General features: G+C 39.9%; 1 protein-coding gene across 2 annotated transcripts; it reads left to right on the top strand.

The window, feature by feature from the left end:
* The first annotated feature begins 4,369 nt into the window (after window positions 1-4,369).
* samsn1b (SAM domain, SH3 domain and nuclear localisation signals 1b) lies at window positions 4,370-23,509 on the top strand. Of its 2 annotated transcripts, none has more exons than XM_074672479.1 (14): window positions 4,370-4,476; window positions 7,742-7,876; window positions 10,192-10,235; window positions 10,359-10,399; window positions 11,099-11,196; window positions 14,092-14,227; window positions 14,620-15,005; window positions 17,053-17,130; window positions 17,294-17,413; window positions 19,790-19,913; window positions 20,136-20,287; window positions 22,356-22,556; window positions 22,650-22,800; window positions 23,175-23,509. In XM_074672479.1, exons 1-14 carry the CDS (start codon window positions 4,453-4,455, stop codon window positions 23,366-23,368), a joined length of 1,884 nt encoding a protein of 627 aa, XP_074528580.1. In that variant the 5' UTR covers window positions 4,370-4,452; the 3' UTR covers window positions 23,369-23,509. The 2 variants fall into 2 exon arrangements, with proteins under 2 accessions (XP_074528580.1, XP_074528579.1); XM_074672478.1 differs by having other exon boundaries at window positions 17,291-17,413; window positions 23,175-23,508.
* Window positions 23,510-23,739: the final 230 nt, after the last annotated feature.

Here is a 23,739-nt window from a genome sequence, read left to right as displayed (position 1 = left end):
ATTGCCCCCATCTGCGTTGCTCTTCCACCGCTGGGGGGTAAGGCCAGTGATCACACTACTCCGATATGAACCAGACTTGAGGCACGCGCATGGTCCGCCTACGTCATCGTGTAGCGTCTGTTTACATGAAGCACGATCTCGTCATAGTCAGCGCAATGAGACAGAGAGCACTGCTACAACTTTAGAGACTTCTTGGCTTATGGTAAGTTGTTTTGGTCCGACACAGCCCTCTAACAACCCCATTATTGTTTAAAATGATCGTAAAGAGGAGAAGTTTGCAGAGACAATACGTCATGAATCATACCTCATGTCCGCGTGCATGAAGTGAACCGCGCACTTCTCTGAAGCCTGCCAAAGCAGAGATGTGAATCGCGGGCAAACACGGAACGCTGGAGCATGCTTAAGCACGGTACGGTTTGACAGTGTCACAGCGCCCTGAGATTATCAGCGCCAAAATAGGTTGTTTCCTATTTCAGGGCCAGACTAATGCACAGCATGTCAGAGTCTTTATGACCAGACTGCGCCGGCTGACAAAGTTAGCTAAATCTGTGTTTTTCTCTGCTAAAAAAGATTTCTTGGATTATTTTTTTGTAGTGTAGTAAAGGCGGACACTGAAGCGAGACTTTCTGATTGAATAAGGACAGAGCAGAAGAGAGCTAAATGGGAGAATGCAGAGTATGGGCTAAAGGCTAAAACACGAGCTAAGCTGTTCGTGCTAATGTCCGTTCCCACAGTCAGCAGTTATTCTGCAGTGGTCTGTTCAAACTTTACCATCAGTAAAATGGCGAGTGAGGTTATGTTAGCTCTGCTTGGTAGATGAGTGCTGGCAGAGGTAAATAAAATATATATACATAGCTGGCTGCTAAACTACGGTAAAAGCCTACAAAGTTTGATTGTTGCCCCCTTTAAACTACAGTGCTGTAACAGTACTGCTGATAAATACATTACCGAATTGCGTTGTATCCAGTAAAAAGTTGTCTTGAACAAAGATGAGTAGTGTTAAAAACAAGATCTCACCACCAGTCATTTGCTTCAGAACAAACACGCTTTGTTAGAGTCATATCATCACAACAATGTGCACAACTCTAGGTCAAAGGTATTGGCTGTAATCCACCTCAAACCTAGTCCTCACAGTCACTTTAAGCAGTTTGGAGCACTGCTTCTTCAGTTTTGAGGAGCAAATAACCTCAGAAGCATGCAGCACCCGTCAAAGAAATCTGGGAACCACAGACACAACCAGAATCGTCAGATGTTATATTTTCATATTTCAAGTTTTAGGTTAAAGATGAAGCAGTAAAAATACCACAAACAGTCATAAAGGTTATCAGTTAAATCAATTTGTGGTCTAGTTTAAATGAAGCTAAAAATAACAAAAGAAATGCTATTTTTACTGATACTATAATATTTGCATTAACACCTGTAAAGTGTCAGTTAAAGTAAAAATAAATCCATGTCACAGAGAAATAAATGTAAGTTATGCTGAAATATAAATGACAAGAAGACTCTTGAGTAAGATAAGTAAGAGCCATCTTTGTTCTTTACAACCAGAGAAACGTTGTTCTCATTCTCTGACCTAAATCTGCAGCAGAGCTCTGATCACAGCAACATGAAAGTTTTCTTCATCTCTGGATGAGAGACAAGAAGACAGCCCAGCAGGAGAAGGTGTAGACAACTGTACCGTGGAGGAACAGGGGAGAGGAGGGCTTTAAGAGAGGATTAACATTCAGCTAACATAAATGATGGTGGTTAAAATGTTATTTTTAAAGCTTGTCCACTGGAACCACCGAGAGCGAAAAAAAGATGCTCTATATTTATGTAATACTTATGTTCTCAGAAGGGATGGTGAAAATGTTAATGGAATATGATCTCTACTTTACTCAAGGTTAATGTCACATTTTGTCAGTGGTAGAAAAGCAAAAACAAACACTGCCGTTTGACGTGCTTTCAAACAGTTTGAGAATCAAAAGACACTTAGATTCGCTTAGTTGGATAATGCTGTGCTAATATTTATATTGAATACAGAAGCAATGATAGGATGTCTGGCAATTGAATGTAGCTTTGCCATCAGTTTGAAATGCTTCAGACCTCCTTTTATCAGGTGAAGTGATGCAGTGTTTTTGACATTTGGCTGATGCTAGCTATGCAAATCCCTGATGAACTAAACTCATATAACAAAACTGACGAATCAAAGCAGTAGTAGCAGTAGTGTGGGCTCTAAAGCTGAATTAAAAAAATACGAGCCATACTGTTGGCTGTAACGTACAATGCTACGCTAGTTATCACACTGAAGAAAAGCTGTGACAGATTAAATGTGGTTTTAGTTGAACATTTCCCTTAACTACAGTAAGCTGTCTTTTTTTAAAATACTGTTTTGAGCAGTTTTTACGTCAAAGCTGAAGATATCTGTATTACAGCCTCTAAAGTTAGCCACCAAGTGTTAGCCACTTGTGTATAACTGTACTGTTGGCTGTGTTTAGCTAACAAGCAAACTGTGAATGTTGTGTCTTTCTAGCTCTTTCCCTAATGTTGGCTGTTACCATTCTCATCATGATCATGAGTTCCAGAGTAATAAGAATTTCAGATGTTGTTAATGCCACATCAATAATAATACTTATTATTATTAATGATAATAATAACATGACATATTATTTACATTTCCAAGAAATCTCAAAGGGCTACAAATAGAAGTATAAAAATCTGTAAAAAATGAAAAGGGTAAAATCAGTCCAGTAAATTCAGAACCAGTAAAGTATAAACATGAATAAAACACGTTAATAACAAGCGAGTTAAAAGACTTCAAAGGTCTGCTTGGTCCAAGCTGAAGGAGGTAGACAGCTTGAGGAGGGTGGAGTGTCCAGTGTCTGCTATAAGTAAAATGCTTTTTTGACAAGGTAGGTTGTCAGTTGTTACACACATTATGCAATCCTTATTCTCTCAATAAGCTAAAGCCTAAAATGTTAGCATTTAAGCTTAATGTACAAAACACTACACAGCCTCACAGTTGGCTAGCATATGATGTTCTATGCTTATTATCATTATCAAAGGACAATTCACCACAAATATTTCTCGGAACTTGTAGCTAAAAAATCAAGCATCATTTGTCTCAGCGTCTCAGGGTCTACCTAACCAAGTGCAAGAAGACCCTCAAAGTTCAGCTGCTCTGAACAGTATGCTCAGGTTGTGCGTCTGATTCTGACTGAGATGAGCTGTTGGCTGCTGCTATACAGAGCTTCACTGTGTGCTCGTATAAAGTGAGTTGAATGGATCAGAGACTTGTTATTATGAAGTCAGTTCATGACAGATGTGTCTAAGTTTTCATTCTTTTTGCCATTAAGCTTATCTCCTTGAGCCAGCCGAAAAAACAGCTCTGAAAAAAAAAGAAAACTCCAAAACAGTTTGTTGTGCATAATTGAGCAGCTTGTATTTGTGAGCGTTGCGTCACAGCCGACCCCTGATTGTTGCAAAATTAGTGATCAAAGCACTAGAATTGTATTTTTTTTCCAGTGAGGTTCATTTGCATACGACAGAAGCACATTTTGCCTGTAATGGATCATAATGGCTCATTTAGAGCATGCAAACAACAGAGGTGCAGTGATTCTCTCTATTTTCTCTTTAGTGCTATTAACTATTTGTGCTTTCTCTGTGAATTAGTTGATGTTTTCTTGGCTTTCTTGGCATCTGCACAGGTTGCACACTTGGAGTACTCAGTTCCTGACTAGTGTGAAAAATAGCTGTATCTTTGCCTGTAGCTTTATCAAGCTAGCATTAAAACTCAATATTTTATCCTTAATTGTGTTTACCCAAACTGCACAACAGCGCTTAGTGATTAAAATGAAGCATCACTCCAGAAAGTAATAAACTGAATGAAACGTGAGATTTTTTTTTTTTTTCTGTATTTGCCCAATCTGTCAAATCCAGGATTATGTCATCAGTGCACCACCCTTAAAACAATGGAGGATTAAAAGAGTTCCTGGACTGATTACAAACTGTTATGCAAACACTGGCTTCAACATGTGCACAGCCGTACACATTTAACAGCATGTGATAAACCTCGTGTTCTGCATGCATCATAACAGAAACTCATCAGGAAATCCATCTTTTATTCACGGTGCACACACTCACCAGTAGTTTAACCTCGCTGAGTGATTAATCTCTATCAGGTCATCACAATAATCATTTCAGACTCATGCCAAACAAAGCCGTCCTGTGTTGTTGCTTGTGTCTTTGTCACGGGTGGCCTGAGTCTTCCTCTCAGCGCTGGACAGCGATGGCTCACTGCATCTATTGGATTATGTCAGGGATTTGACTCCAGGATTAGGCCAATGGGCTGGAGGCAGCGTGGGGCCAGCGTGAGCTTCTGCACCACAGGCGTGCGTGTGGGTGTAAGGATCGTGGTTCCAAAAGGCAGAGGTGTAACGCTTTTTTCCATTCTGGCTCAACAGACCTTCCAATATGAATCTGTTCTGCTTCACTCTGGTAAGATGCTTCAAGTTTTTCACCCCCTGTCTGTTCATAGGTTTGTGTATCAGGAGCTGCTGTTTAGCCTCTAAAGCTTTTAAAGAGCTGGTAAGCACAGGAGAGTGAGGGCTAGCTGAGGGAGAGGCTGCTGATGTTATTGGTGTAGACACGGATCTGAGATGGTTTATTGAGGACGAGACAAAACTACAAACACCTGTCCCTCTTTGTTGGATTTGTTGGGTTTTGTATATGCAGGGTTTGATGGTTGGTTTGTTGTTATATGGCTGTAGGTTCAACACTTTAATGTCAGATTTCTGTGTGTAAAAATTCAGTGTTTTTTTAACAAGTTAAAAATCAACCACAAAGGTTTAAGACATTTTTTTTAATGAAGGCCTCATGGTGTCTTTATGCTGACATGCTGCCTGTTTCATGTTCACAAATTTAAGTAAAACTGCAACATGGAAGAAAAGGCCAATCACAATAGTATTAAAATAATGCAAAAATTAAACAAAGGTTAGCTATAAACCAGGGATGGGTACCAAATTAGGTACTTTTATAGGTACCCACCGAATTCTGTTAAAAGTAGTGGGTACCGATTCACGTAAAATCAAAAGGTACCATGTTTAGGTACCTAAAAGCATCCTTGTGACTGAAAGGAAGTGGAAGAGTAAGCAATTTTCCACGCTTCATGAACACAGCATTGCAAGGTTATATATTGAAGAATAGATGTGTTGAATTGAAAATTTTTCATTCTTTATTTTTAAACAAATTGATATTTTCTACCACATAAACACAAAAAGGTACAAAAAAAAACTGGTACCATTGAGTACCGGTACAGGTTACCAGGCACTGGGCATTGGTACCGTATCATTTTAAATGTGAAAGGTACCCATCCCTACTAGAAACCAAAAGCAAGTATATTTAAATAAAGATGAAAAAACAAGAAGTTAGAAAATTAAAATTGAAAACTTTGTCTCAAGTGATCACCATCAACTACTGCTTCTTCAAACTACAAAACTACCACAACTAGAGCTTCTTCTTCTACTACTTCTACTAAGTACGATTGATCACATCAGGGATCAACTTCACAGTCCAGGGGGTTGATAAACAGGAGCAGCTTGCTTATCTTGCAGAATAGTACATTTAGTGCCCAAGCATACGTTAAATCTTAGGCGGTATGTTTGAATTGTAAACACACGTCCATTAGGAATTGAGGATAACATGAGAAAACAAAACAATGTGATTTATTGATACAGAAAGTCAAGATATCTTTCAAATTAACACACTGAGAATACTTTGTCACATGTAACGTGAATGGCCATGGAAGTTCAGGAATGCAATCCCTGGTCTTGCTGCCCACATGCTGAAGTGTCCTCTAGCAAGAAAAAAAAACAATGCACTGCCCCCGGAAGCTGTGCCATCATGTGTGAATGGGATTAATTAATGCTGATGGGCACATTTAATCACAGCCTCTACGGTTGGTGTGTGACAGTGGTGTGATTTGTTAAAAATCTAGACATTAGTTCTTAATGCTTGAGAAATGCTCTAGTAAGTCGTTACATGCTATATTTCAGAAGTTACAATGTGACATTATAACTCCTGTCCAGTAAAATGTTGGCTTCATGTTAACATGACACATCTCCATCTCCTTTTATTATGAAAAACAAGGAAGGAAGCCATAATACAGAGGCTGAGGCTTGGGTAGGAGGAGCTACTGTATTGGCTCCACTAAACAGCACGCAAATAATTCACTGATAAAACATTTTGGTTGGTTGTAATCGATGAAAGATCTGGAGTTCTACCAGATCTGTGTTTTGGCGTCTGTTCTCTGCTGCATCGGCTTTGTTTCCAGAGTCAAGCATGGAGCACAACCAGATAGCTGGAGATGCAAGACAAAGGATTTACTATAGTCCAGAATCAGTGGTTTGCAGCCAATAAATGATGAGCTTCTCCTCATTCATGCAGGTGACAGTGGCCGGTGAGAAACTCTGACCTTTTGGCTCTGATAAGGGCGCTGTGCTTCATCTTTTGGCAAAATGAAAGTTTCCAGTATGTTTTGCTTCTGGATTGAAGAAGTTAAAATGAAGTAGAAACTCAGTGACAGCACATACACATAAGGCAGAGTAAAGCTATCTGCACTACTGCCTTGCCAGTGAGGATCCAAATGAACATGGATCCAACATAGAAAACTGACAGAAGCCTAGACACTGTGCATTTTACTCATGTTCCATTCGATAATGAGAAGGAAAAAACACCTATACTGCAGTTAGCCAGCAGGGGGAGCTCCAAATCATTTTGGCTTCACTTCTTTGAAACAGTTGTGCTATCCATTTTTATAGCGACACAGGCATGATAGTAACATTTGTACCAGCATGTGAATAGGTTTTAATGATTTTATATCATGTGCACAAACTTTTTTCTATGTTTCAGAGAATTTTTCAAGTTGCTTTATTTATCTAATTAGATTCTTTCCTGAGGACCGATTCCAGTTACACACGCATCGAGCCTAATCTTGGAGAATCATAAGTTCCTCTGAACACTAAACTGTCCCTACGTCACTTTGACAGATTTGGGGCTTTACTCTAAATTTAGTCACACAACAAGCACAAAAAGCCATCGGCCTCATGAACCCAAAACTGTCAGAGCAGCATGAGGTACTCACCGGAAAAGACCGTGTCAGGTTTATGCCAGATGTTACACAACTAGTTACCTTACATGACACTAACAACAATGATATAAATGCTTTAGATATTACTTTGGAAAAGACGTAAAGAGCTACACACTCCCTCCTGAGTAAGTTAAATAAGGAAATGCTCTGGACAAGCTGCCAAAACCAACACAAAAGGTCACATCAGAGTGGAACAGCTTACAGTATCTGTGTCACAGAGTAAAAGGTTGAGCTGATGACAGGGGCTCTAACCATCAGTCCCACCCTCTGCTGTACGCAAACACAGTTTAGCCCTTTAGTTGCTGCTAATCCAGCAGAACATGACCTGACAAACTCTTTTAGCTCGTTACACAAGTTTCCAACAAGTTTATGTTGTGGCAGGATTATAAAAGGGCTTTAGGTCATCCAATAACCAAGTGTTTACAAAACAGAGCCAGGTCAAAATGATCAGATTGTAACCTGTCATGACTTGTTTTTCTGATGTTTTGGGGAGTTTGGAAGATGCTGATTGAACTCGACAATCCTGAGTTAATCACATTCTGGGACCAGTCATGGTTTGGTATGTTAGCCAGGCTTTTACCATCATGAATACTGATGACTGCTTTCATTTTTCAGGAGGGCTCCACGGACAGCATCTATGAACCAGCTTACAGCCAAACCCTGAAAGAAGTCCTCCCCAGGTACCCGTGCAACCCTGCTCTACTGAGCCGTAAGCCTGAGTGGAGCGGTTCAGATCCATCCATCAGTCCAGTAAGTTTATAATCTTTTTGTTTTCATCTGGACCAAGATAAGTTCCAAAAGTGACCGGGCATTGGGCGACAATGACTAGATAGCCAGACAGAGGAAAGAACCACTGAGTTTGGAGACCTGTAAATACTTTAGATCATCAACTAGCAGCTAAATGTGTGTGCATAGTTTAGATTGACTTTGCACAAACTAAACTCATGTAAAACAGTTGAACTAGTCATATTTTGAGCCACATACTGACCTCTGCATGCTCAAGGTGAAATGTGGTGTTTACCTTATGTACCATCCCTCTTTAGGTTGTTAGCATTGTGGTTTATTTCTCTTACATTAACATTTACTCAGTTGGAGACCAAAAGTGATGAGCACAGACTTACCAGACATAAACAAAACTTCTCAAATTGTTGTTTTCCAAAACTGTCAATACTTCTTTAGTTAGTTCTATGCAGAGTCCAGCTGAAGCTAGTAAGGGTTTGTGATAGACAGACTGCATGTTGCAGCTGTTTCACAACTTCAGCTGTAATAAAAACTTTGATTGGACCAATGTGCTTCAAATTAGTTCAATTTTCTTCTTTTACTTAAATAAAGGACAGTGTACTAATTGGCATTAGAATTCATTTCAATGGACCCAAGTTAGCCAAAAAGGCTAATTTTCATGGGCAGTCCCTTTGCCTGGTGTTATTTAGCAATACAGGAAAAGTAAGACAACGTTTCCAAAATTACAGTGTAGGAATACATGTTAAAGACAAATAAAAAATAGGTATACCAAAACCAGCTATGGTAATAGACAAATCAGTACAGGATTAGTGTTAGCATTCTTGCTTCTCAAGAAGCCAGTTCTTAACTTTATATTTAAATGAACAATAAGATGGTAGCATTCTAATCGATCGTGGTATTGAAATTTACCGATGTGCTGGAGGATGCGCTCAACCTGAAGGTTGTTTTCCTGAAAGGATTTGTACAGTCCCCTCTCGCTGCACTTCTTGTCTTTGTGATCTCTGTGATCTTCTGGAAGAAGAAGAGCAGCTTTGCCATGTATGACCTCATAAACTAAGCCAACATTGTGATATTTGATGAGGCTTTCCCACCTAAGCAGTATTTCTTTAGGATAGGGCAATGGTTGAAACAGAATGGCTTCTTATCAAGGATTCTGAGTAGGGGTGCACCGATCACAATTTTCTGGCCGATCACCGATCTTAAAAAAGCCTGACCTGCCGTTACCAATTTGGGACGATACCGATTTTTATTTTTTATGTTGTATAACTGACAGCTTATACCTTCAATGTTCCAATCTTATTTTATTATAAATCATTGAAAAATACCTATGAAACAATAAGATCTTTATGTTTTAACTTAAACAACCAATAAAGTGTCGTGAATTTTAGGTCTCAGAGCAAAAATCAACAAGGGCTGGCTGTCAGACTTTCCCAGAGGTATATAAGATCAGTTTCATACGTAGGGATGGGCTGATCACCGATACCTGATTACTGATCCCCAAAAATTAAGGAAATTGGCACTGAACGATCAGTGCACATCTAGTTCTGAGTGCTTGTAAAGAGATTCCAGTGGTTTAATAGCTGTAGAGTGTAAGTTAGACCAGCTTATCAGGCAGTAGGTGACGTGAGAATTATGGAGTGTAGGTGGACCTTTGCTGCAGGAGTTTATAGAAAGTTTCTGATGAACATGAAATTTGGCTGAGCTGAACTTGACTTTGTTACAGACTATTTTTATGTGGTTTTTGAAGCAGAAGGTCTAGTTGATGTAAAGTATAAATTTTCTGGCTCAACCAGTAATCTATACCAGGAGATAACAATGCTTTGCTCATCATCCAGGCTGTGGCCTTTTGGGTGGCGAAGTTGCGATATGCCCTCTTACCCTCCAATAATATACATATCTGAAAGTACATTAAAAGCTCTCCATAAAGCTTGTGTGATTTTTTTTAGTCTGGTTCAGAACACAGAAATAACCGACATGCAAACGTAGCGCTTTTATGGCACGAAAAGGAGCAAGCACTTTGGTTGTAACAATAGCAGTGTTAGGGTCAAATCTTCAGTATTCAATATTTCTTTACTGTCTAATTTTTATCGAAGCCACAAGTTGAGAAAAAAACTCCTGAGATCCATTTCACAGTGTGATATTTATCACTGTTTTCCTTAATAGCAATTTTTAATATATATTTATAGTTTCACTGTTTTTAAAGTGTGAGACTTACCAGCTTTAACCTTCCTCCTTGTGGGGTGAGTTTGTTTTTTATTTTGGTCTCTTAGAGCCTCCGTAGAGCGTGCCTTGACGTGTGTGTTTCTGTTACCCCCCCCCTCAAGGTTCGACCTCAGAGTGCAACTGCATTAAAAAGAAATAATAGAAGGTTTGTGAGTTCAACTCATTGTCTAATATACACAACATTGCTTTTATTGATGCTATTATTAATAATTTATCCAGAGCTTTGTCTATGTCTTATTCATTGTTATCATCATCATTTTTAATTTAGGTCCTTTGTGCCAACATCGCCTCTAGACACAGAAACATCAGGTCAGTATAACATCATTATAACTTTAAGCTTCCATGTTATTATTTTTTGATAGGTCAGAATAATGCAAAATTGAAGTCACATTATTGGAGATGGGACTTGGTGTTGTTTCTATGGTAGCACTAGTGTCCACCTGAGGCCAGCTTCCAAAGACAAAGAGTCCCTGAAAGGCCCCGTACAAAAGTCTGTTCAGCTGCTTTAAAACCCAACTGGAGTTTGCAGAGATTACTGTTTATGAGCAACAAAAACAACAAACAATTTATAAATATTCTAATATTTAAAGCCTCCATTTGCTGCACACTGAAAACACAGTTGTTTTATTTAAACTTTTTCCCATTTTTGCCATTTTTTTCACCTCCCTCCTTGTTTTGAGATAGGATGAGTCAGCATTTCCAACATGGCAACCCCTGTTATTGGTTTTTGAGAAGTTTCTTCACAAAACCAATTTGTGACATCACAGAGCAGACATCCATGTTTGATACAGTCTGTGTCAGGGTAGATGAAGCTTATTGATACCTGACTGGATGCTGTTCAAGGACAACCCAGTGCTAAACAGAAAAGAGTGGGGGGCTTATTCCAGTTATATTCAATCATTTTGTCACTGTGATATATACAATTTTGACAACAAATTATGAGACCCAACTTTAAAACTTCCACTAACTTGTACGTTTTTGTCTTTCCTGTGTGGCTGTCTCCTACAGAAAAGTGTAGCGCTCCCTGTCACAGCAGCACATTGACAAGAAACGGCAGCTTGAAGGAGCTGAGATGTGACAGGACGCAGACACATCAACCCGCTCAGGTAAAACCACATTACTGTCACCTCCAGCAGAGCCCTGACTAGATAAATACCAAACATCTGTGGACATTTTGTTTGGAGCAACATTACACACAGCAGTCAGATGAATAACATTTGTTTCTTTAAATTCTTCCGCTTTAATTCTCGCTGACATGTGGACACAATCACTTTCACTCAACAAACACTGATTGTTGTCCAGAGCCGTGCAGATGGCAGAGTTTAGTCTTTTGTAATCCTGAAACCACATGACGGCCAAACAGACACCTGACATACCTGACTGATTGAGCACGTGCTGACACATGTGAGGGACAGCGATTGTTTGTCTTAATCTACCACTCTCTGATTGCATAACTGATAGATTAATATCAGGATTAGATTCTTGATTGTATTTTTGATTCAACATCAAACTTTGTTTTTTGTTTTTTATTAGGAAAAGAGTGTATTAGACAATTTTGACAGGATTGGAAAGCATTTTGTTGCTGTTGTTACATGTGTAAACAGGAACCCATCATTGCTGTGCATAAAATGTATGTTGTTCAGATTTGAGGTAAAAGAGTAAAAGTGAATGTGAAGTAAACCCTAGTTAGTACAAAGTCAGCTAAACCAGCTCACTGATCAGATCCACAGGTCTCTGTAATCTGCTTTGTGACCTTTAATCTCCTTTCTACGGATCACTTGTCTCTGCTCTTAAACCTGTATTCAGTTGTATACACATTTTATTGCCTCCATCAACAGACAGGAAATCACAACAAGCACCTGTTTGAGTGTGAAGACTGAGAAAACAAAGAAACACAAAATCCAGAGAAGAGAGGAGTCAGCTAAATGTTTGTCGAAAGCTTGAAAATTGCATCAAAGCTCTCCCAGGGTGCTTTCAAAGCACAAACACAATCTTTCTTTTCCTGTGGAGAGATTCTCTCTGTTTTCACACAACGCTTTTCTGGAGCTGTGTTCAGCACTGTAACTTATTGAAGCCTGTAATGAAGAGTATCATGGAAAGAAAAAAAGTTTTCTTGGAATTTCAGGCTGCAAGAAAGCTACGTTGATTATTGAATAACATCAGATCATAACACCACATTTCTTCTTGTACCGTCTCCCTTTCCCTCTACATCCTTCTCTGTGCCCCTCTCTGCTCAGCTGTTGCCTTGGTGGCCCATTTCTTTCTTAACCCAGTTGTTTCCTGACAAGACTAACCCCACCATCTGTGAAACATCTCATATCATTCCCTCATAAGAGTAAAACAAACTCAAAAAGTTATTGAGGTATTTTGTTTTACTGATTGAGTAACATAGGGAAAAGATGTAATCCAGTATGATCTCTGCTCTTGTCTCATGGATGGCAGTTTATCTTGCAACAGGTTTAGGGTCAGATTAGTAAACTTGGTTCCCTCATCAGATGGGTGCCAAAAAAGAAAAACAGATCAGTTAATTTCTGATCAAAACTCTCCTTCCTTCATTTTTTGAGACATAAGGTACACTTTTTGCAGTTTTACAATTGAGTATAGGCCATTATGTAGATGTGGACAGTTTGACACAATAATTTTGATCCTTAACCTAAAACATGTAACTCAACACAGAGAAATCTCTCCTTTGAAAGCCAGGAAAAAATAACAGTGAAAGCAATGTACTTCACAAGAGAGGATCCTATCTTTAAATATTTCTACACCCCGCTTTTTCAGTGACATTAAAGGTCCCATATTCTGCTCCTTTTCTGCAGTTTAATATGGCTCATTGATGTCTTCATGAAATGGTAGTAACATCTTTTGGTCCAAAAAGCCAGTAAATCAAGCACAGCAGCATTGTTTCCAGGCTCTCATAGCCCCTCTGTTCAGAACGCTCTGATTTAGTGGGCGTGACCTTCATATGTAAATGAGCCACCGCCGATACTGCCCCGCTTTTCCTTGTCACTGAGGGCGGCGCCACGAGCTCCGTGTGCACAATGTTTAGAAAACAGCGAAGCTCGTTTATCGTAACATTACAGGCTAAAACACAGGCTAACTGCAGCTAAAGTTAGCATGCGTATTATGTCAAGCACTGCACTTTAACATCCTTGCGCAATAACTTCTTGCCATGCTTGCCGCCGACCTCTTGCGTATGTGACTGTTGTATGTGTTTAGTATTTTGTCATTTAGAATACTGTGTCCTAGGCCAGTAGTACTGCTGTCTAAGACAAATTTCCTGCAAAGGACAATACAGTTGTTCTAATCTAAATCCTGAAGCTAACACAGAGACAGGGGGGACACTGAGGAAAAGCTCTTACATCTGCTCCACAGCACACAGCATTTAAAATACTCACATTTCCAGGGTCCGAGGTTTGTTGGTGGATGGTTGGTAATGCTCCTGGATTCAGGACCAGTCTATTGGCTAGCCCTCTGTTGTACTGTCCAAAGTTGGAAAAACAGGTGATTGTGAAGTGACTAGCACATACATACACAGTTTTACTGAGTGTAGCTGGCACATTTCCTTGATAAATGAACTCTAGCCACTTAGTCTTGTCTTCTTCCGTGATGGGAAGCTTAAGCATGGAACTATGTGGCTGTTTACAGCCAAAAACAGCCACACTCCTCTCCCAGCTGCTGGAGACATTTCTCTCCAGATGCGGGGAGAGGAGTGGGCGGGGAGGGGGTTCGGGGGTATTTGCTATTGTATTTGGGTATTTTTGCATAATATGAGACCTTTAACTCAGCTTAAAGTTCACTTCAGGTTAAAATTCATTAAAAAAAAGCAACAAAAACTGTGTTTTCAAAGAGGCCTCAGACACATGAAGCACAATACTTTCTTGAGACCAATCCTCTGTTACTGCTTCACAGTGGTGCGGTGGTTAGCACCATCTACACGAAACCTCAGCTGAACATTCAGAGTTTGCATCACGGTAAATTGACGTACTCTTCCTTTATGACAGGGAGGTGAAAACGAAGGTGACACAGCAGATTTAATGAACACCTCAGGGAGAATCAAGAAGTTACAGAACCTGGTCCAGACCAAGAAGGGACAGCAGGGCACAGCCCGAAGAGGGAAGAGCTCATCAGACAACCATGGTGAGTTACGAAGAGGATGTTATCCGACCTGCTCTAGATAAAGTGTTGGATACAGATGACGCAGGAGATGATCTGGAGGTCATTTTTGGCTGATTTGACTTTGTCTGCTTCTAGTCTCCTGTTTTGTTTTTTTTCTTATAACTAGTTTGGTGAACCCCCCCCCCCCCCCCCCCCCCCCCCCCCCCCACACACACACACACACACAAACACAGGTGTCTTAACCCAATGAAAAGATAAAAAAACCAAGAAGTAAAAATAGCTTCATATAACTCTTTTTCCTCTATTAATGATTTTGGGAACTACTTTGAAAACTGTTCAGCAGAGTTTTCCCTCTTGGGCTTCAGGCCTTCGTAGCGGAATCTGTTATATCCATGTTTTCTCCTCATCCTCAGATCATTTGACAGACGAATTCAGTAACAACAACCCTGTGCTGACCTGCATCGGTCTGGGGAAAAGAACAGAGAAGCAGCTGTCTAAAACAGCTTCATCACCACTGCTTCAGCAACACAAAACCAGAAATACTCATGAAGATTCAAAGGATGAAGGCGTTTGGTGGAGCCCTTTCGAGTGTCCACAGCCGTGGTCCCCCTTCTACCACACCTGTCAGCAGCCTCAGCATGAACTGTGGGTCTGCGGCGGAGGCACCTTGTCTCTGCCCTGGGCCACAGAGTGGGATCGTTTCGAGAGTTTGATTCAGGAGCTGGACAGAAAGCAACCAGACCTTTCTCCTCCACAGACGGTTCCCTCCATCACAGAGCTGCAGTTCTCACAAAACACAGTAAGACACACCTTAGTGTTCAAGACATAAGAGCAGAAAACAACTCTTTAACCAAAAACTAGACCAGAAATGTTGGCCGTTAAGGACAAGCTGAACATTGAAATGAAATCCCAGGATTTGTTTTTAAACAGAGAGTCAGATGAAGAGATAGATACGACTCATAAATGTGCTCCCAAGACATGAGCTACAGCAGGAGCATTAGGAAGCTATGAAGCCCTGAGGACAAAATTAAATTATTCAGGGATGTTTCCCATTGAATACTCTGTTTTTTGTTAGCACACACAACAGCTACAATAAGTGCTTTGTATCAGTCGGTTTGTTTATGTTTAGCCTTATTACCTGTAAGTTCATACAGAAAAACATATAGTGTTATACTGTATGGCTATCTGTTACTCTTTTCTTGGTTTATGACCATGTTAAAAGTCTTTCATCAGGTTAAAAAAATATAAATCATCGAAACAGGAGAGAAAATTAGTATTTGTCAGGGAAAAAAATGCCTTTTGGGCTCAGTCCATTTCACAAATGGTGATTTAAATTAATTGAAATGATTTAAACAAATTAAAATTATTTAAATGTTTTGATACAAAACAAAACAAAAAAATGAAAAAGTAACAAAATGCAGAAATAAATGACATCTTATCTGTCAAAAAAAACAACCAAAACTCTTGTTTTTAAAGCTATAGAAATGCTTATATCCGCAAGTTGCATCAATGTAGCGTTAGTGATGTTAAACATGTAAACTTTTCAGGGGTGATTCTGATATTGTTGTAGCTAAGCATTTGAAACTGTACTGAAAAAGTGACCCCTAAAAACATTTAAACGATGAAACACAAATAAAAGAGAGGGTAAACTTTAAATAGTTTGATTCTGCAAATTACAGTTTATTTTTTTATTTCTTCTTCTTTCCCCACAAAGTCATAACAATAACAGATTTTATTTGTAAAGAACTTTACATCACAGGACCTTTAAATGCTAAGTCTGTCTAAAAACTAACACTTTTCTGCTTGTTTTTGTCCTTTTGTTAATGAAAATGTGAAAATGATTTGCGACAGAGCAAGACAGAGCAAGACGGAGCAAGACGGAGCAAGACGGAGCAAGATGGAGCAGATGCTGGGCAAAAAAAGATAGCAATTTTAGCTTCCATTAGCAGCCACAATCTATTCTTTTACAACTCATTCTTCAGTCTCTTTTTATGTCCCGTTTTCACTCACTTGTTAGGTGGCTCTCCCTAATACGTAGATTTCAACATTCAGTTAAGACAATGGTTTACAACTTAACCAAACTTTAATTTTACAGCAGCTTTCATGTGAACATGCAGCTCAAAATGCCTCTAATAGTAGAAGCATGAAACCAAGTGGAGAAGTTAAAAGAAATACATGTCATTAAAACATCTAGAAACAATTAAAAAGGAAAAATCAATCAGAAATAAATTTCAGAATAAACTCAGTAAAAGATGTATTTCACTGGAGATAAATGATGAATCTTTGGATAAGCAGAATTGTTTCATAACCACATTGAATGTATGTACACCTAATGCTTAAAACAGTCTCACAAACCATTGCTCATCCAAGCATCTAAAGTTACTGATAGTGAGGCCTGACTTTACAAACAGTCAGGGTTGGGATATGAGCCAAAGAGTCAGGGTAACAGATGCTCTCAGTGCTGAATACATAACTAAAAACTCACAGCAAACCAAGATGGAATAAATTGTCACTTTCCTTTTTCCAGGTGTTTTTGGCTTTCATGAGTAAAAATAAGTGATCAGAGAGATCGGTTAACGTCTCTTTGACAGGACACAGTTAAAATAAGCAGAAGCTCAGTACAACTCGCCCTTCTACAGATGTCACAGTCATCCAGGACATGAGAAATAGATCATATCTATACGACCTGCATGGCTGCCAGGGTTTAACCTAATTCACAGCCCCAGCCATAAACAGAGAATAAACACCCAGCTGTTTGTGTTGTGGGGTCACACACACTCACAGACAGATAATATGCCCATCTGTCACCAGAAAACACACATTTTAATCTCTCCTTTTCTCAACAGTTGACCAGATTTGGCAGACTTGACGCCTTCGAACAGCCCCCACCTTCATCAAAGCCACAGAATAATGGAAGCTCTTTGGTAAGAGGACAGCTCCTCGATCCACCAGCTTGGTCTTCCAGGAATTTACCCCCCTCTCTTAAAGCCACTCCACACCAGATGTGTTTTTGAGACTGAACATATGCTTATCTTTTTACAGCCCTGGGGGGTGCTATGATGAAAATATGTTTTGTTGTTGAAGCAGGAGAATGATGAGCCAAAGAAAGTTTGGGTGGAGAGGAAGGAGACCGTCACTTTAGCGCACAGGGAGAAGAAGAAGAAGCACGTCAACGCCTCACCGCAGAAGACACACACAGCCAGCAGCGTAAGTCTCACACACTCTACAAACTGATGTTAATATAAACACTCTGAGTTCATGGCACCCAGCTTCTGATGTGATCAGCCCCAATAAAACAACACCTGTCAACATCATCAGCACACAGCTGTCAGAGCCACACCTGTTCTGCCAGATTGTAAACAGATGATCAGACCATAATCTGTCAAATTTACAGACACAGCTCGGTAATGTGGTGTTAACATCAGAGCTGGAATTAAAACTGTGAACGACAGGTTAATATGGTAAAAGTAAATTGTAACAGCTGTGAACATAAGTACACAAAACAAAATAAATGGGTTACAGTGATGTTTTTTTTTCTTATCTATCCATTAGGCTTTCTGTATCTCTGAGTGTGTATGCAACAGTAATAATCACAATTCTGCATCTTGAATAACACTGATCATCTCATCAGCTGTCCATAAAGAAATAACACATCAATTATATGATTAATATGTAATATAAGCTACATCAATATATAAATGAATATAAAATTAATATTTTCTCTACACATGAGGTTTGTGGCTAGAAATCAGAGTTGAGAAGTGACAGATGAAGCCCATGAAGGTTTTTCATATACGCGCCACATTGCAAAAAAAACCAACCAAACAAGATATTCAAGTTTTTGTTCTTTTTTTGTAATCTTAAAAGGTGTTATTACCTCCGCCAAGGAGGTTATGTTTTTTGGAGAGTTTGTCTGTGAACAATATAACTCAAAAAGTAACAAACAGATCTTGAAATTTTCAGAAAATGTTCAAAATGTGATAAAGAAGAAGTGATTAAATTTTGGAGGTGATCTGGATCACCGTCTGGATCCAGGAATTTTTTAAAAGGATTCTTTATCATTGTAAGATTGGGCTGTTTTCACCATATGTGTATATAACTCCACCATAAATGGTCAGATTGCTTTGTAAAACAATACAAGACAAGGTCACCATAATTTCTGACAGATGTAAAAGTACGATCCAGATCCTGGCAATATTCTGGATACTAAGATCTGGAATATAAAATATGTACTGGGTCATCATCATTTTCAACACCGTCAGGAAACAAATTATTGTACAAACCTGCAACTAACACCAAATTGTAGCAGACAGTCTGCTGAAAAGGAGTATAACATTAAAGTAGGACTAAAGTGTTGGTGACAATCACAATATGCTCAGCATAGGCCTGCGCTCTCTAAGTGCTTTTCTAGTTGGTTTATGTGTAGCAGAGATCACCAGCAAAATTAAGGATAATAAAACAGAGACATTAATTGTAATCTTCTGTCAGTTATTCCCTTGAATACAGCCTGTGTAGTAAGAAGGAAAAAACAACAAAATTTTACAGTTTGCAAATCATTCAAGCCTACATAAGAGAATTTGATAAGTGCTGTAGGTTAGAAACTTGAGGCATAAAAAAGGAGCCCAAACAGGTTTAGTGTCTTTATCAGATAAGATAAGAAGAGGATCATAGCTCTGAGAGACTGTGTGAGCAATTAGTTCATCAGTCAGAACAATGTTCAGTGTTTTATTTCAGAGATTAAGTGAGTGTCATCTTCTTCGTGGCTGTAAGATTATGCCACACTACATTCTGCAAGTATGATAACACTGTAGCTCTGAAGTAGAGGAGTCCATGTGCTAAACTGTGTGTGTCTTGAAAGTTTTTCCAGGTTGTTCCCTTCTAAAGCTAAGCCATTATGTAATATTGTGTTTGAAATGACAGCTTATTGACACTTTGTCACTGTGTTGAGTATGTAACAAGCTCAGTGTGTACATGTGGCCAGCTAAGTTTCCCCTTTAGCCTCTGGTGTTAAAGCTACTTATAGAAAGTTTTTGTGTGCAGTTTACAAACCAAGACTTTATGCTCTGTTACAACCAAGATTGTCATTTTGATTTCCTGGACTGATCTGTTTTTAAATTACAGCACAACTTTCAACAAAATGTTAAATGTTTTTCTGGTAATTACTAAAAAGTAAATTCAAATCCATTAATAAGGGCAGCTTTAGCTTTAAATTAGTTTTGTCAAACCAGAGATACACTTTGGTCCACGTACAAAAATGCTCAATGGTGTGGAAGCTCCTGTCCATGAACGTGAAGTTGCACATGTAGCTGGGGATTAAAGCTCACTACACACCACCTACAGGCTTCAGCTATAAAAAGCCAGGGTAGCCCCAGCAGGATTAAATCCTCTGCTTGCCAGAAATGCAAAGTGTCCCCGAATAAACTTGTAGACTGAGCTGTTGTGTCACACAGGAAGTCAAACGTAGCAGTTCGGGGCCCTGACTCAGCTCTCTGCTCGGTTAGCTTTCTCTCTTGTTTGCCTGCAGTGGGAGATAACCAAAGCAGTGAACCAAAAGCATATAAATCTTGTTTTTTGGCTGTGCAGGATGGAAACACACAGAGAGATGAAGCAGAAAAGCAAAGAGTTGGAGGGGGATCGTTTACAAAAGCACACAGATGCTCCGGTGACTCTCTGGAAAGCCTCTACAGCAGCGGGCAAAGCTCCTCAAGTAAGCACCTTTTGGGCACAGAGCCATCAGGAAATCCTCTCCTCGCTGTCTCGTACTCTCCTTACACTAATTTCTTAAGCTACACCTATTACCCAACAATCAAAATCAAAATCCTTCTCATAGTAACACGTTAGCCAACTTTTAACTCACATAACAGTGAAATCTAATGCTTTACCTGTGTTTAACTTTATTTAACCTTCTTGTTTGTCTGCTCTCTCTCAGGCGGAGTCACTAGTGGATCAGGCTGGTCCAGTAACAGAGACAGTTTGAGGCTGGACGAGGACCTGTTGTCCACAAAGCAGTTCTGTGGCAGAGCACGAGTCCATACTGACTTTGTCCCAAGTCCATACGACAGTGAATCCCTCAGACTCAAGGTGAAACATAAAAAGTAAAAAGAGATAGACACTAATTTCAATATCTTGTTGCTACAAAAGTTTGAAGCTACAAAATGAGGTATTACTGACCACCGACATCTCAAAGAGGTTTAAAATGCTACCTCATGTTCTAATCATTGTAGAAATCCCTGAATCTGTCTGTAGATTTATTAAAATGGTCTGAGGAAGGCAAGGTTCTTGTTTTACCTGTCCATCCACATGATCATGGGCTTTGAGCATTGACACAAAGAATGAAATTGCAGATTCAAGCTTCTAAAATACACTCACCGGCCACTTTATCAGGCACAACTGTCCAACTGCTCGTTAACACAAATTTCTAATTAGCCAATCACATGGCAGCAACTCAATGCATTTAGGCATGTAGACATGGTCAAGACGATCTGCTGCAGTTCAAACCGAGCATCAGAATGGGGAAGAAAGGTGATTTAAGAGACTTTGAACGTGGCATGGTTGTTGGTGCCAGACGAGGTGGTCTGAGTATTTTCAGAAACTGCTGATCTACTGGGATTTTAACCCACAACCATCTCTAGGGTTTACAGAGAATGGTCCCAAAAAGAGAAAATATCCAGTGAGCAGCAGTTCTGTGGGTCAAAATGCCTTGTTGATGCCAGAGGTCAGAGGAGAATGGACAGACTGGTTGGAGCTGATAGAAAGACAACAGTTACTCAAATAACCACTGGTTACAATCGAGGTCTGCAGAAGAGCATCTCTGAACACACAACATGTCCAACCTTGAGGCAGATGGGCTACAGCAGCAGAGACCACACCAGGTGACCCTCCTGTCAGATAAGAACAGGAAACTGAGGCTACAATTCACACAGCAACACCAAAACTGGACAATAGAAGATTGGAAAAACGTTGCCTGGTCTGATGAGTCTGGATTTCTGCTCCACATTCAGATGGTAGGGTCAGAATTTGGCATCAACAACATGAAAGCATGGATCCATCCTGCCTTGTATCAACAGTTCAGGCTGCTGCTGCTGGTGTAATGGTGTGGGGGATATTTTCTTGGCTCACTTTGGGCCCCTTAGTACCAACTGAGCATGGTTTAAAGTCCACAGCCTACCTGAGTATTGTTGCTGACCATGTCCATCCCTTTATGAGCACAGTGTACCCATCTTCTGATGGCTACTTCCAGCAGGATAACGCTCCATGTCATAAAGCTGGAATCATCTCAGACCTGTTTCTTCAACATGACAATGAGTTCACTGTACTCAAATGGTCTCCACAGTCCCCAGATCTCAATCCAATAGAGCACCTTTGGGATGTGGTGGAACGGGAGATTCTCATCATGGATGTTCAGCCGACAAATCTGCAGCAACTGTGTGATGCTATCATGTCAATATGGACCAAACTCTCTGAGGAATGTTTCCAGTAACTTGTTGAATCTATGCCACCAAGTATTAAGGCAGTTCTGAGTAAAAGGGGGTCCAACCCGGTACTAGCAAGGTGTGCCTTATAAAGTGGCCGGTGAGTGTAAGTCCAGAGCTTTGACATTCAGGGGAAAATTGAAGCTGTTACTTTGCATCAAAAGTAGCTGATTGTGGTGTTTCAAGGGTCTGGTCAGGATGCCTCCTGGTGTCTCACTTTGGAGGTTTGGAGAAAGACCCCAGAGGATGAGGAAAGAAAACTAATTTTGTCCAGGAATTCTTCAGAATACCAACATTTCTGTAAAACTGTACCAGGTAGAAAACGTTTAGGGTAATTTGATCTGCAGCCCTGTTCAGGACAAGTAGAAAAAAAAAAAAACTCTGAGACTTAAGCGTGCAGGTCCACAGTTGCATGGGCGGTAAAATGAGTTGCCATAAAGTTTAAAAGTTTCCCTGAAAATCAGAGTCACAGATTTTGTCTTGATTGAATAGAAAACTAAAACATGGAAATCTACAGAGTTTTTATGTTTTTTTTTAGAACTTCTATTAATGTTATAGTAGTTAGTTGCATTGATGGAAAAGGACTACAATACATTTGGTGGGAAGTTTTCAGTCTTTGTTTTTGTATATTTTCCCATCAAATGAATTCCATCTAACTAAAATATGTGTCTGTTCAGGTTGGAGATGTGATCGACATCCTTGCCAAGCCTCCCATGGGAATTTGGACTGGGATGCTTAACGGCAAACTTGGAAATTTCAAGTTCATTTATGTGGACGTGTTGACAGAGGAGAGTCCTGATACACTTGAGGGGAAACAAACCCAAAGGACGCAACAGAAATCAACCATCCAGGAAGTACTGAGACGCCTCAGCTTAGAGGTAATTTGTTTATTTGTGGTCCGTGCTGATTTTACTGACATCATCTTTGATACATGAGGTTTTCTCTGAGCTTTTTTCCCCTCTCCTCACCAGGAGTACACCTCCTCCCTCCAGCTACACGGCTACCAAACAGTGGACGACTTGATGAGGCTGAGTGAACATCACCTGACAGAGCTGAATGTGACTGATCCAGAGCACCGGCATCGTCTGCTCACTGCTGTGGACTCCCTGCAGCAAACCCACTGTGAGTAACGGTAAAAACACACCAAAGGTCATCCTAGGACACACATTTTTTGGGCAAAGCAGAAAAAGATGAAAGCAGAAAAATATTTTCTGTGACGTTTGGATCCAGAAAGGAAAAGAGGGGCGAGTGGCATTGCACCTGAAGCAGATAAGACTCGGAGTGAATCAGGGTCACAGCTAAAGAGGTTAAGGATAACAGGATAACCTCCAAGAGCATTACTGAGAATAGAGCAGGACACACAAGGACAGAAGCAGCAGACGGATTGGCTGTTGAGCTCTAATGCTCATGAATAATGGCTGTGAAGGATTACTTTGTGCTCATCCATTCTACTCTGTGACAGTACATCCAACCTGCCTATCTCCTCTGCTTTACAGCTGACTGGCAGCCCAAGAACGAGGCCGATCAAGAGGTCGAGACCCCCGACGAGAACATGAAGGCAGAAGTGAGTAACTGTCCCAGAGACTCAGGCTGCCACATGGTATCTGACAGCCCTGACACCGGCACAGAGGACGCACACCTCCACTTTTATCTCCAGTACCCTCCACCAGCTGAGGCGGCAGCTTCATGAGCGTTCCCCATCATGTTCAGTGACTCTTTCATTCTACATGTCCCCACTGAGGGCACTTTTCAGACAAACTGTTTCATCAGCTGTGAGCTAATTTATAACTATGAGTATGTCCAAAGTATGACTCTGTACCATTGTAATGGGTTGTAAGATCTTTGATGTTTTCAGAAATAAAAGGTTTTATCAAACTGTTTACACTTATTTTTATAACAATATTTCACCATCAGTGACATAAATCTGTATTATTTATTTTTTCCTCTGACCTTCAGTGATTTAAAAAAATGATAAAAAAAAAACAACAACTTGCAATTCTTCCTGTAAATTGTCCACTGCAAATTAAATGCGCATAAACCCGTTTATGCCCAATTTTTTTC

Source organism: Halichoeres trimaculatus, unplaced genomic scaffold (assembly GCF_033239565.1).
Source record: "Halichoeres trimaculatus isolate MK-OKI-2021-1 unplaced genomic scaffold, fHalTri1.1 fHalTri1_scaffold_6, whole genome shotgun sequence".
Classification (NCBI taxonomy): domain Eukaryota; kingdom Metazoa; phylum Chordata; class Actinopteri; order Labriformes; family Labridae; genus Halichoeres; species Halichoeres trimaculatus.
This window is presented reverse-complemented; position numbering and strand designations above follow the sequence as displayed.

What these genes read in the sequence shown, in the direction of transcription:
- samsn1b (XM_074672478.1), top strand. Translation starts at nt 4,453, where the DNA reads ATGAATCTGTTCTGCTTCACTCTG. An exon ending in AGAATAATGGAAGCTCTTTG is followed by an intron (nt 17,131 to 17,290) that starts GTAAGAGGACAG and finishes TTGTTGTTGAAG; the next exon opens with CAGGAGAATGATGAGCCAAA. An exon ending in AGACACACACAGCCAGCAGC is followed by an intron (nt 17,414 to 19,789) that starts GTAAGTCTCACA and finishes TTGGCTGTGCAG; the next exon opens with GATGGAAACACACAGAGAGA.